The following is a 12,870-nucleotide window of genomic DNA, read 5'->3' on the forward strand; positions in this document are numbered from 1 at the left end:
CTCTCCCCACTTCCAGTAGAGTTTCTTTCCTCTGCACCCGGCCGTCTCCCCGGGGGCGCTCTGTCCTCCCGCAAGGTGGATGGGTGTCATTCCCCCACCCTCCTCCAGGCCTGTGTCTGTGATGCCTGCAGCCAGCTCCATCCCATGTGGCTCCTCTGCCGCACTGTCGCTTTCCCCCGCCTCCTCCGCCCGTGGTGCTGCTGCCTCCCTTGTTTGTTCGCCTCGCACAAGCCGCTCTCCCTCCGGAGCCGGCGGCGGCTGTTCCTCCTGCCGCTGCCTCCACCCGCCATTGGCCGTAAACACCCCTCTCCCGCCCAATCTTCCCTCCCGCCGCTGCCAAGCGGGGAAGAAGCAGGGCTCTGCTGCCCCTGTGCGTGCGCCCCAGAGCAACTTGCAGCCGCGGGGCTCCGAACCAGAATCCGCGCGGGTCCTGCATGCACCTGAGCCGGCCGCAGGCGCAGCCGCGCGCACGGCCAGCTCAGCAGCCGGGGGCGCGTGTGTGGCAGGATCCGAAGAGGCGGCGGCGGCGGCAGCATCAGCAGCTGCCTGAGCGTGCGGGCGGCGGGGGAGCGCTAGTCCGACTCGCATGCACTGGCCATGCCGGCTGGCTGTGCAGCCTGGCCGGGGCGGGGAGCGCTGATCCCCTCGGCTGCGCCCTGACTCTGCAGCGGCGGAAGAGAGGGAGCTGTTGCCTTTTGCGAGGTATGGGCTGCTGCTGTTCAGCTGGAGGCTCACGTCTCCTGCGGGCCGTACAGCCCCTGTGCAGAGTCGGCTCCGGCTGCGCTGCGGGGCATGAGCAGGGGCTTGCCTGAGCGCGCAACTTATCCCGGACTCTGTACTGAGTTGCCCAGCAAAGTGCATCCTCTCCTGGGATCGCTGCAGAGAGACCGGCCTGGCCGCTGCCTCCGGCCCTGCCGGGGATGCGCTCTGCGGAGAGCACCGCTGGCCAACGGGCACCCCCCGAGCACCTGGAGACCCTGTGAGCGGGGCCGCTGCCCTCTTGCTGCCTCCGCCTTTGCTGCGTCCTGCTTTTCCCAGCAACGGTCTCTGGTGCCCTGTGCAGGATGCCGCTTGCCGGGGGCAGCGCGCTGCAGCCCCCTGGAGGGGCTCGCTCGCTCAGCCCCGCCGCCCTGTCCCGCAGTTTGTCCCGCCTGCGCGAGTATCGGACCCGCTCCCGGATCATGCTGTCCCTGGGGGTCACCCAGATGGTGCTCGGATGCCTCATCGTGGCCGTCAGCTTCGCCGCCCTGGCTCTCACCACCTCGGCCAGGGTCCGGCACTCCTGTCCCTTCTGGGCCGGCTTCTCGGTAAGTGCCGCCGGTGTCCGGCACAATGCGACGGGGCAGCCGCTTGGCCTCCCGCTCCCAAGTGTGCCTTTCGAAAAGTTACTGCCCCGTCTGCAGCGGGAAGAGAGGGAGGTGCCCCCTCCAGGGACAGGGTAAGGGCAAAGGGCGTTATTTTCCTCTCCCCTCCAACGTTAGCAAGTGAGAGAAATGTACAAAGTTTGCTGCATATCAATGAGGTATAAACGCCCTGCAAATTAAATGGGAGTGTGTGTGTGTCGGAGGTTCGGGGGAGGAGGGGTAGCTGTGTTTTTGCCTCCTTTGGGGATTAATATGGTGCAGGTTTGTGAGTGGGCATCTCTCCATTTTCCCGCCCTCCATCCTTGCCCACGATTACCCTCATACCTGCTTCAGGAGATTCTATTGCCGAGAAGATAATTTGCCTTTGGGATGCACCAGTTTGCACCAAATGGCAAGTACTTTCGGAAAATGTCATGAGGGAAGATAGCCTTATCGACCCACCCATTGGTAAATTATGTGATTTATATTTTGCACATATAAAATACATTATTTGGCCTGAAATTAATTTTATAAAGTGGGGATTGTTTGTTTTTTATTTTAAAATATTGGGGGGTTGAAAAAGTACTTGGAAAAGAATGGATCTTGCCACTTTTAATTGTAGAGTGAATGGATTGACTCCATAATACTCAGTGTCAAAAAGGATAAACATGATAAAATATTCAAATGATAGAAGTGTTACTTTCACATACAATCTCAATCCAGCTATCTACACCTTTGTGTTTGAGGAGTTGCTGTAAGGGACATGGGATCAGACAAGAACTTCAAGTAAAGGAAAAGCAGCCTCTTATGAATGCTTTACTTCTTTCCATAGATGACAGAAAGAGCCAGGCACTTCCTTTATAAGCAAGGTTTCCTATTCTGATTTGCTGTGACAATTACGTTTCCTCTTCTCCTCTTTACTTCCCCTTCCCACTTTTCTTATGCTGTACTCATTAGGTTAGATATGACATGATGTGACCATACTTATCAGTGAGACCATCAAAAAAGTCTGGTCTTGCTTCTATTGAAGTCAATAGTAAAAGAAAAGGATGGGAGCTCTAAATTGTTCTGAACCTTCCTGTAAACACAGTTTTTTTGTTTGTTTTAGGTATCACACAAATTCCTAGTTATCCCTGTGTTGTTATTGGGTTCAGTTTTTATGTAACTACTCTGGAATAATTTTGACTTCTAACCTGAAGAACTCTGTTTTTAGAGCCCACTGGATCCACAGTTATGAGCTGATGTCTCTCAAGTTCTTGGCACAGGTTTTATGCATGAATGAAAATGTAACTACCAGAAACAGGTTGTGTTGGAGGTAATAAAATGAAATTAGAACAGCAGGAACAGATTTTAATGTACACATGTAATACACAAACCCTCACAGTTGCAGAAAGCAACTGCACTGCTCCACTGGGGAATGTAATATATGCTGTTGTGTTGCTTTAGCTTGGCTGAATGTGGCGGTTTCACAGAAGTTCACTAAAACACATTACTAACTCACTAGAAGGCTATAGGTCTCTAAGTAAGGTCAGACCTGGCAAAGTAGTTCATTCACCCTACATATTCAGAATATTTTGTGCAAGGAGGTGTTTAAATGATTCTGCTGACTAAGTATCCTTTTTACTATTGTCAGTTTTATCTCCATCATGCTATGTTAGGATGTTTAAAAATTAAAATTGCTGGACGTTTTTGATCTGGGCAGCTAGCCTAAATCTGTACTTTGTGTCTGCATTTCTAGTATTAAAATTGGGACAGTGAAAATTCCTTTCATTAAGAGCAAAACAGGAATACTCAAATCAGTGGCGAAACCAAAGGTTACCAGGGCATTAATTTCACTGAGCCAGACTCTCAGTCTTGCTTCATTTAATTTAATAGGTTGTTGGTTCCAAGATGTTTTTAACACTTTTTAATAATGTTTAATAAACAAAAGTATTTGCAGCTTTGAAGTGTTTGTTCAGAAAACAAACTGATATTTGGTTCAGACCCAAGTCAACCTCTGTAAATATCTGGCAGAAGTGGCACATTTTCAAAATGGTCATGCTCAAACCAAATTATTTACTTAAAGTGTTTTCTTATTCAATCAAGCTCCTTGGCAGGGGAGAAAAAGCTCTGGATTCTGCAGCATTGTAGAACCTTTTCTTGGATTTTTTCCCTTGCATTATTTGGTAGCTGAGTCTGTAGTTTTGAAAAGAAACGTCATTTTGCAATGGTCACCTGGATTTTATAGTCATCACACTGCTGTCTTTGAGACTGAGCTTAGGCAAACTCAAGTATTGCAGTCAATGGAGATGTCACAATTCATAATGATGAGATGTTAATTTCATGTCTTCTGGCCACTTAAATAGTAATGTGCTCTTAAGACAAGACAGCTGTGTCAGGTTTGGAAGGTATGCAACTTGTTCGTGTATTCCAGTAAATAATTGGTGCGTCTAACCTTTTATCTAGGTTTAAGGAGTATCACTTCCATTAATGTGAAGTTTAGTCAGTCAGTACAAAACAAATAACTTTTAAACATAAAATTTATTTTATTTTTTTAAATGATTTTTTTTTTCAGATCTCTTCCTCTTATTTTGCAGGACACAAAAGATGTGTTACTGTTACAATAGTTATGGGCAGTGGCCAAGTGTTGGCTGACACCCTAGTGCTGTTATATGTATTGATGTATTTGAAATTTCAGTACATGAGTGTGGTTCTTTCTGTGTCATAACTTAGAATCTGCTTTTAGGACACCTCTAGAACCACTTTTCCATGGCATAATGGTATATGCAAACAGTACCATAGTAGGATACTAATGCAATGACATTGCTGTGGGTCACCAGTGATAATCAGTGCCATGTCAATTGTTTCTAGTGGGATGTGCTACAGTTCTTTTACTAGGGCCTGGTCTATACTACAGAGTTAGGTCGAAGGAAGCTGCCTTAAGTCGACCTGTTAATGTATGTTTCTATGCTACCGGGTCCTTTACGCCAACTTAAGTCGCCTCTAATGTCAACTTCTGTCAGCTCTGCAAGAGGCATAACACTTAACTCGATTTTCGTGGGTGGTCTGCGAGGAAGTGCAGATGTAGCAGTGTAATTCAACTTAATTGGCCTCCAGGTGGTGTCCCACAATGCTCATCTGTGACCGTTCTGGAGATCATTCTCAACTCTGCTGCACTGCAGCCAGATACACAGGAAACAGCCCCTCCCCTTCTAAATCCCCGGGAATTTTTGATTTCCCATTTCCTTTTTGATCAGCATTGGGAGCGTGCCAGTTTGAGCATAGCTGATCATGGAGACTACATGCCCCAAATGTGCTCCAGCCTGGTCTGCAGAGGAGGTGGTGGATCTCATCGCTGTGTGGGGAGAAGAGTCTGTGCAGACAGAGCTTCGAACCAGCAGAAGTAATACAGACCTCTGTGCAAAGATCGCTTGTGGAATGGGGAAGAAAGGCTACACGAGGGACACACAGCAGTACCGTTTGTAAATAAAAGAACTTCACCAAGCGTACCAGAAGGCAAGGGAGGTGAACAGTCGTTCTGCTGCTGAACCCGACACGTCCTGGTTCTACAACGAGCTGCGTGAGATTCTCAGGGGTGACCCTACCAGTACCCCCACAAGCAACGTGGACACCTCACAGGTATGTGAGTCTAGGGACAAGAGGGAGGATGATATGGTGGATGATAATGAGGAGGAGAATGGGAGACAGGCGAGTGGTGGATCCATTCTCCCTGAGAGCCAGGAAATATTTTTAACCCTGGAGTCCTGTTGGTTGCAGGACATCACGGCGGCCAACCGTGATGCCAGGAAGGCTCCTCTGGTGAGTATACAGTTACAATCAAAAGCCAGTTAAACTTTAGCGGGCACACACATTCAGTGCTATTGCATACTTATTGTGAAGAAAAAGCGAGGTGCTGTGGTTCTCTGCGTACAAGAGGCCACTCCAGCTACGCAGACAGTGGCCCCCCGAAAAGACTTTTTATGTGGACTGGGATAGGCCAAGAATCCTCCATGGATATCTCTAGGAAACTTTCATGGAGGTATTTTGTAATCCTTTGCAGAAGGCTTCTGAGCAGGGCAGTCTTATTTCTTCCACCAGGGTAGGACACTTTCCCATGCAACTCCTGAATTAATTCTGCTGGCATCATTGTGGTACACAGCATAGCAGCATAAGGACCAGGTCTATACCCAGATGCTTGCAGCATCTCCTTCCTTTCCGCCTCTGTTACCCTCAGGAGACTGATATCACGTAGGGTCGCCTAGAGGAAATGGGTGAAGTTCTAATTAAAAGTGTTCTTACAAGAAGAAAAGAAAAAAAAGAGCATGTAGACCTCTCCCCCCACCACATTCCGGATTGCCAAACCACGCGGCTGCTAATGTGCCTGTACTGTGCTCAGCATGAGTCGGCAAGTAGTTTAAGTGGCTGATAAGGGACTGGGGGCCCATGAGTGAGATTCCTCAATTTGGGAGTGAAATAAACAGCTCCCTCCACCATTCATAAACAGCTTCCCGTGGTGCAATGGGGAGGGACGACTGTTCGACTAGCTACCTCTGCTCCTGACATGAGTCTTCCATAAACTTCATTAAAACTGGGGTCACCTATGACTCGGGAGAGTGTATGGGCGGGAAGGTAACTCACCATGGCTGGAACAGCAAAATGGCACAGTGAATGGTTACGGATTATGTTATGGCTTGCACCTAGTGTAATAAGATTTTTTTTATTATTTATTTATGAAAATGGCCTTGCTATGGAAAAATTTTATGCATGTACAATGGTCCCTTTCTTTTTTCCCATGACTGACAGCTGGAAATGTGTCCTTCGGCATGTCATCAATACCTGAAAGCAGACTTTCACTGACTAGAAGGAGGAGAAAGAGAATGCGGGAGGACATGTTCACCGAGATAATGAACGCCTCCAGGACAGCTGACATGAAGCTGAGAGTGTGGCGGATTTCACTTTCTGAGAAGTTGGACATGGAGAGCAGACAAGCTTCCCATGAGTATGTGTGTGTGGTGCTGGATGAGATGCTTCGGATTATGAGGGACCAATCGGACATGTTGAGGCATCTGGTTGAACTGCAAGAACAGAAGCAGAAGGGTAGAGTCCCTCTGCAGAGCCTGGTAGACAGCCAGCCAGCATCGCCTGGCTCAGAATTGCCCTCCCCTAAACATTCCATGAGGTGTGGGAGACAAGTCCCTTTCACTTAACTCAGGGGGAGGGTACAAGGAACAGAAGGTGCCCATTCACAGACCACAGCTGAAAATGTTTCTCCTGTTCCAACTTTACAACCCCTTTTCCCCAAGGATAACTTTTTTTCTATTCTCCCTCTTTACTTATGTTTGTTAAATGAAGTAAATGGATTTGACAAATAAACGTTCTTAAATATTGAGTAGAAGCAGTGGGCTTGGGTGGGGGTTGGCTTTACAGGGACAGTGATACAAGCCAGGTGAAGCTTTGGGAAAGCACAGTGCAGACAAGCAGCTCACATTACTGTGACTCATTATTGAAACGGCTTTTCAAAGCCTCAGGAATACGCAATGCCCCTTGCTGTGCTCTTATTTCCCTGGTGTCTGGCTGCTCAAAATGGCTGCCATGCGATCTGCCTCGGCTGCCTGCCCCTGCAGAAAATTTTCTCACTTTTTTTCACGGATATTATGGAGCACACAGCAGGCAGCTATAACCAGGGGGATGCTCTCTTAACTAGGGTCCAACCTTGTTAGTAGACTTCTCCAGCACCCTTTCAAATGACCAAAGGCTCATTCAATCACCATTCTGCACTTGCTGAGCCTATAGTTGAACCGTTCCTTACTGCTGTCCAGACAACCGGTGAATGGCTTCATGAGCCATGGGAGCAAGGGGTAGGTTGGATCCCCCAGGATAATTATAGGCATCTCAACGTCATCAATGTTCATTTTGCGGTCTGGAAAGAAAGTCCCGGATTGCAGCTTTATGAGCAGACCCGAATTCCTAAAGATGTGCGCATCATGAACCTTTCCCGACCGTCCTACATTGATGTCTGTGAAACACCCCCTGTGATCCACCAGCGCTTGCAACACCATTGAAAAGTATCCCTTTCACTTTATGTACTCTTTGGCAAGGTGGTCTGGTGCTAAGATGGGGATATGTGTGCCATCTTTCGCCCCATCGCAGCAAAACCATCCACAATGTCCTGCACATTTCCCAGACTTACTACCCTTTGTAGCAGAAGTCGATTAATGGCCCTGCATACTTTGAGCACAGCAGCTCCCACAGTTGATTTACCTACTCCAAATTGATTCCCCACTTACTGGTAATTGTCTGGTGTTGCAAGCTTTCAAATAGCGATCACCACTCGCTTCTCCACTGTCAAAGCAGCTCTTGTTTTTGTGTTGCTGAACTGCAGGGCCGGGGAAAGCTCTGCACAAAGTTCCTGGAAGGTAGTCTTCCACATTCAAAAGTTCTGCAGCCACTGCTAGTCATCCAATACCCGCAAAATGATGTGGTCCCACCAGTCAGTGCTTGTTTCACGGGACCAGAAATGGCGCTCAGCAGAGTGCAGCTGCTCTGTGACTGCTAGCAGCAACTGTGATTTTTTTTTTTCCAATGGCTTGCAGCAGGGCTGCTTGCAGAACATCGTTATATTCTGCGCAGTGGACCCTACTTCGGCTCTGGAAATACTGCAGGAGAAGGTGCAAGATGTTTGAGATGCTCACCGCAAGAGTGCACAACTGAGCAGGCTCCATGCCTTTGAGGTTATGGAGTACGTGTGGCGGTTTTAAGGCACAAAAACAACTGGGTTGTTTGCCATTTATATGAGGGAGGGAGGACAGTGCATCATGGGATGCTGACGCAATGTTCCCATTCTTCCCTGCGATAATGTTTTGGGCCCATGAGGTATTGTACAAACTTCCCAAAAGTTTGGGATAGCTACCCACGATTCATTGCTTTTTGAATCGATGCAGGCACTGCTAGTGAGAACACACTCCATCGAGACAATGACTCTCTGGTGTGGCTACGCACAATCGACTAATTCGGAGGCTCGAGGTCGAATTAGATAAAGTTGACTTAATTTTGTAGTGTAAACCCTATATCTGTTTAAAACATTACCAAGAAAGGTTATCAAATACTAGCAGGGGGCGTTAATACTGCTTGGAAAGCATCAGACTTGGAGAATTTCTTATGTAGAGTGTTTGTGGGGTTTGTGCAGAGGTGCTTTTAGGGGGTCCCATGGAACAGGAGCATGCTACAAAGCCACCTCCTCCCACCTGTGGTTTTGGGGCCTATTTACCCTTTTTCCTTTAATTTGCTACACTCCATGCCATGTACCACGTGGAAGAAACATGTTTGCTGCTAGTCTGGTTAAACCATACCGTGTACAGGGCCAGCATGGTTAACGCTTGCTCACCATATATAATGTACAAGGGAGCATGGATTTTTATGAACCAGTAGAAGACACAAAATATGAGATAATGTACTGCACAGCTATGATAGTGTTAGGAAAACATTGGCTGTCATAGTTATTGCAGATGGGTAAAATGGGTATTGAATTTAAATTCATCTGTTCCTACAGAATGAGATAAGCATGTTTTTGTTTCTTCAATAAAGCTTTTATTTTTTATTTATTCCACTTCTGCTTTACTGAGCGAGTCTCCAGATGGGTTTGAAAATAAACTCAATCATCCTTTTGACAAAGCTTATCCCTAGATCAGTGGTTGCCAAACTTGTTCTGCCGCTTGTGCAGGGAAAGCCCCTGGCAGGCTGGGCCGGTTTGTGTACCTGCCACATCTGCAGGTTCGGCTGATCGCGGCTCCCACTGGCCTCGGTTCGCTGCTCCAGACCAATGGGAGCTGCTGGAAGTGGCGTGGGCCAAGGGACATACTGGCAGCTGCTTCCAGCAGCTCCCATTGGCCTGGAGCAGCAAACCGCGGCCACTGGGAGCTGCGATCGGCCGAACCTGCGGATGTGACAGGTACACAAACTGGCCCGGCCTGCCAGGGGCTTTCCCTGCACAAGCGGCAGAACAAGTTTGGGAACCACTGTCCTAGATGTTAAATAATTAACTGTTAATCAAGCAGTTTTCTTATGTGGTTAATTTCAAAGAGTCCCGGGCACTTAAAAATAGCCACATGTACAGCCTCATCCAATATTCTTCCAAGATATTTATAGTATTTTCAGCAGAAGTCAGATATAGCATTGCAACTGGAAAACTACCCTGCCAAAGAGTGAAATTTTTCTACTTGCCTCTTAAAAATATGCTTAGAGAAGCAGCTGGGTAAAGATGTGAGAGAAATAACTCTTTAATAATAATAATAATAATTCTTTAAAACTTCATTTTCTACCAAAATCAGTCACAAATATAAGCTACCAACAAACAAAAGTTCTCTACACTAAAACCAAGGTAGTTATTTCTCTAGCCCTTAATAACCCTTCCTTGATGGTCAACCTCCTGTTTTAGAATTCTTATTGGACTACTTACCCTTTTGTAAGGAAAATACATCAGATATGGGTGTTGATGGAAAGTATCAACAAAAAGTACTCCCTAGAATTCAGTCTCCCTGAATCTTGGGGAATAGTACACTGAGTCTCCTCTGATTGAGTACATGCTGATACTCAGGAGCAGTCCAGTATTTTATACACAGAGATACTGAGTCATCAGTTTTAAAATAGCTACAGGCAAGAGGAAGTAACTTCCATATTTCTTGTTTCCTTAGAAAAACATAACAATTCATTTTATCTTTGCTGGATTTGGAAGAACTCTCTGGCAGAGCTAAACTTCAAATGAAATGAGTAGCTGAATACCAAGTTATTATTTTGCATTCCTCAGGGAACTAATAATACATTTGAAAGGGTTTTTTTCACTAACTTTTCTTTTTCAAAGATTTAGCTGCACTGTCGGTTTGTCATAGGGAAATTACAGAGACAAGGTGGATGAGGTAAATTGGATCAACTTTTGTTGGTAGAAGAGACAGACTTTTGAGGTACACATAGCTCTTCTTCAGGTCTGGGAAAGGTACTCAGACTGTCACAGTTAACTGGCCACTTCACCTTGAATGGTGTCTTACAGTTTGTGTTAGCTACTTGCGTTAAACATTCTATTCTACGTTGTATTTAGCTGTGACACTCTGAATATCTTTCTCAGATCTGAGGAAAGAGCACTGCGTAGCTCAAAAGCTTTTCTCTTTCACTAGCAGAAGTTGGTCCAATAAAAATATTACTTCACCCACCTTGTCTTTCTAATATTCTGGGACCAACCCGGCTATAACAACACTGCAAAGAACAATAGGGAAATCATGTTAGTTTTAGCCACAAGAAGTGCAGAAGATGACTACCATAGTCCTATGCTTTGTGAGATTGGTTAATGAAGTCCAGAGCTACGGGTAGGATGCAAGAACTTGCTAAGCATCTTCTAATCGCTTTAGAAAACAATGTCTTTAATTAATTGGGGCAAATCACTTCCCAACATTTGGAAAGTTTTGTTTGAGAATGTAATATATACTTTCTTTTTTGATTCCTGTTCAGCTCAGCAGTGAGAATTGGGTCCAAATGAAGTCTTTCCATTAATTTCTGATGTGTATGAGCTTTATGGCTTCATTCATCATTAAACCTTTTTATTCTTTGTCATTCTTCACCATGTCTATCCAACACATCCTCAGTGTACCCCTGTTTCCTTGCACTCTGGAATGCATTGCCATGTGTGGTATCCTTTTCAGGTCCATTCTTGCCACGTGTCCAAACGATCGCAGCCATCTTTCTTGAATCTGCTGCAACAGCATTATTATTGTCCTAGCCATTTTCTTATCACTTCATTTTTCATTTTCTTCCTTCTTGAAACTCTCAGTATTCCCTTCAGCTAGTTAATTTCTGCAGTCAATATCTTTTGTTTGTTGGCTTTCCTCAAACTCCACCATTCTGACTCGCATAACAGTATTGGCATGACAGTTGTTTTATATACACTGATTTTAATTTTTATCGAAATGTCTTTAGCCTTCCAGATCTTGCAGAGTTTTCTGAATGCTGTAGCGGCTAGTCTGATTCTTCTTTTTATGTCATTTTCACAAATCCCATTCTTCAATACTAGCCTTCCACATTACCTTTTCATTTTCCTCCACAATGGCTCAATGAATGCTTTTCCTCTGTAGTTTTGACACTCACTCTTCTCTCCATTTTTATAGGTTGGCACTATTATTGCTTTCCCCCATTCATTCACCACTTGCTCTTGTTTGTGATGCTTGTGAATCAGCTTTACCATGTGTTCCTCATCTGCTTGCAGCAGCTCTGCAGTTGTGTTGTCACTTCCTAGTGCCTTTTTTCTTTTTCAAACTTTCTATCAAGTTTCTCTGAGGAATTCAGACCTCATTTCAAGATTATGCCAAATAGTTAAGGTGAGGCAATATAAGTTTAGAAATAGAGTGAGAGGGAGGAGAGGGCACAAGTGTAACTGGACTGTATGGGCAGGTAATGACAATATTTTTACTTAGAAGAAAATTCTTGAAGGATTTTCACAACCTGCAAGTAATGAAAATTCAAGCCGTTTGTTTGAACTGCAGTCTCTTTCATAAACTTCACATTCATATTTTTGATCTGATAGTTAGACGACTGTTAACAACAGTAAATTGTTTTAGCATTACACCACAACTGGCAGTAACTTCTCTTCTATCACTGTTCCAGGGCTATCAAAACATCTCTGGGTCCACAGCATTGCAAAAGTATATGTCACCAGTGACTGTGTGTGTTTCCACATTTATTAATTGTGTCAGAAAGGCACTGTAAGATTGAGCCTCATTAATTCTCTCAGTAGGGAAAAGTGAACACTTTTAAAAATACAAAGTATATGAACATAAGGACCTTATTTGTATTTCTAATAACAGGAAGAACCCATCACTGGTTGGATGATGATCAAGGGGGCTGTCAAATGACTGTCAAAATTAGGCTACCCCAGTAAACCATTGAAATACTGAAACACATCAGAAAATGTCAACATTGAAGTTCTACGAGAGACTCTAGAAGCTTAGGGGTGGCTGATGTTTGAGAAAATATTTATTCTCCACTCTCTGTCCTTCAAAATCCAAAACATTTTGGATGATTGCTTTGTATATATGATGCAATAACTGCAAACAGTGCTTTGTAACTCATAGAATATGTCCAACAAAAACCAGATTGGCTATTAGGCTCTGGCTTTCTGGTGATGTACAGTAATTGTAAATACTGCTTAATTAGGTGGTTAAACTAGGTTTATGGCCACTTTGTGTCAATAGAGTGGCACTGGATCTACTGGTGAATCTGGCCCAGAATGTCTTCCTCAAACAGTTTAAAATGTATTTGGTGACCATATTTAGTATATTATTTAATTCTTAATTCCTGAGTATGATGATAACTACATTTATGGAACTATAAGAGTGGTGTCTGCTCTCACAATCGTTTCTTGAAATTATTTAGAAATAGGCAGTTACAGATATAATATTCCCTTCCTCTCAGATCCCAGCATCCCCAGAAAATCACCAGTCTCATAGATGGGGCTTCTCTATTACTGAAAGGGCATGAATGAAACTGCCAAGTAACACTGCTCTAC

General features: G+C 45.0%; 1 protein-coding gene across 4 annotated transcripts in view; it reads left to right on the forward strand.

The window, feature by feature from the left end:
- The first annotated feature begins 269 nt into the window (after nucleotides 1-269).
- ENTREP2 (endosomal transmembrane epsin interactor 2) overlaps nucleotides 270-12,870 on the forward strand; it is a 403,126-nt gene continuing 390,525 nt past the window's right edge. For 2 of the 4 annotated variants that reach the window (XM_054042569.1, XM_054042571.1), the window contains exon 1: nucleotides 271-1,307. In XM_054042569.1, the coding sequence (XP_053898544.1) occupies nucleotides 1,065-1,307 (243 nt within the window). In that variant the 5' untranslated portion in view covers nucleotides 271-1,064. Of the gene's footprint in view, nucleotides 1,308-12,870 lie in introns of all 4 variants that reach the window. The other 2 variants (XM_054042570.1, XM_054042573.1) reach the window with 2 other exon arrangements.

Source organism: Malaclemys terrapin, chromosome 10 (genome assembly GCF_027887155.1).
Source record: "Malaclemys terrapin pileata isolate rMalTer1 chromosome 10, rMalTer1.hap1, whole genome shotgun sequence".
Taxonomy (NCBI): domain Eukaryota; kingdom Metazoa; phylum Chordata; order Testudines; family Emydidae; genus Malaclemys; species Malaclemys terrapin.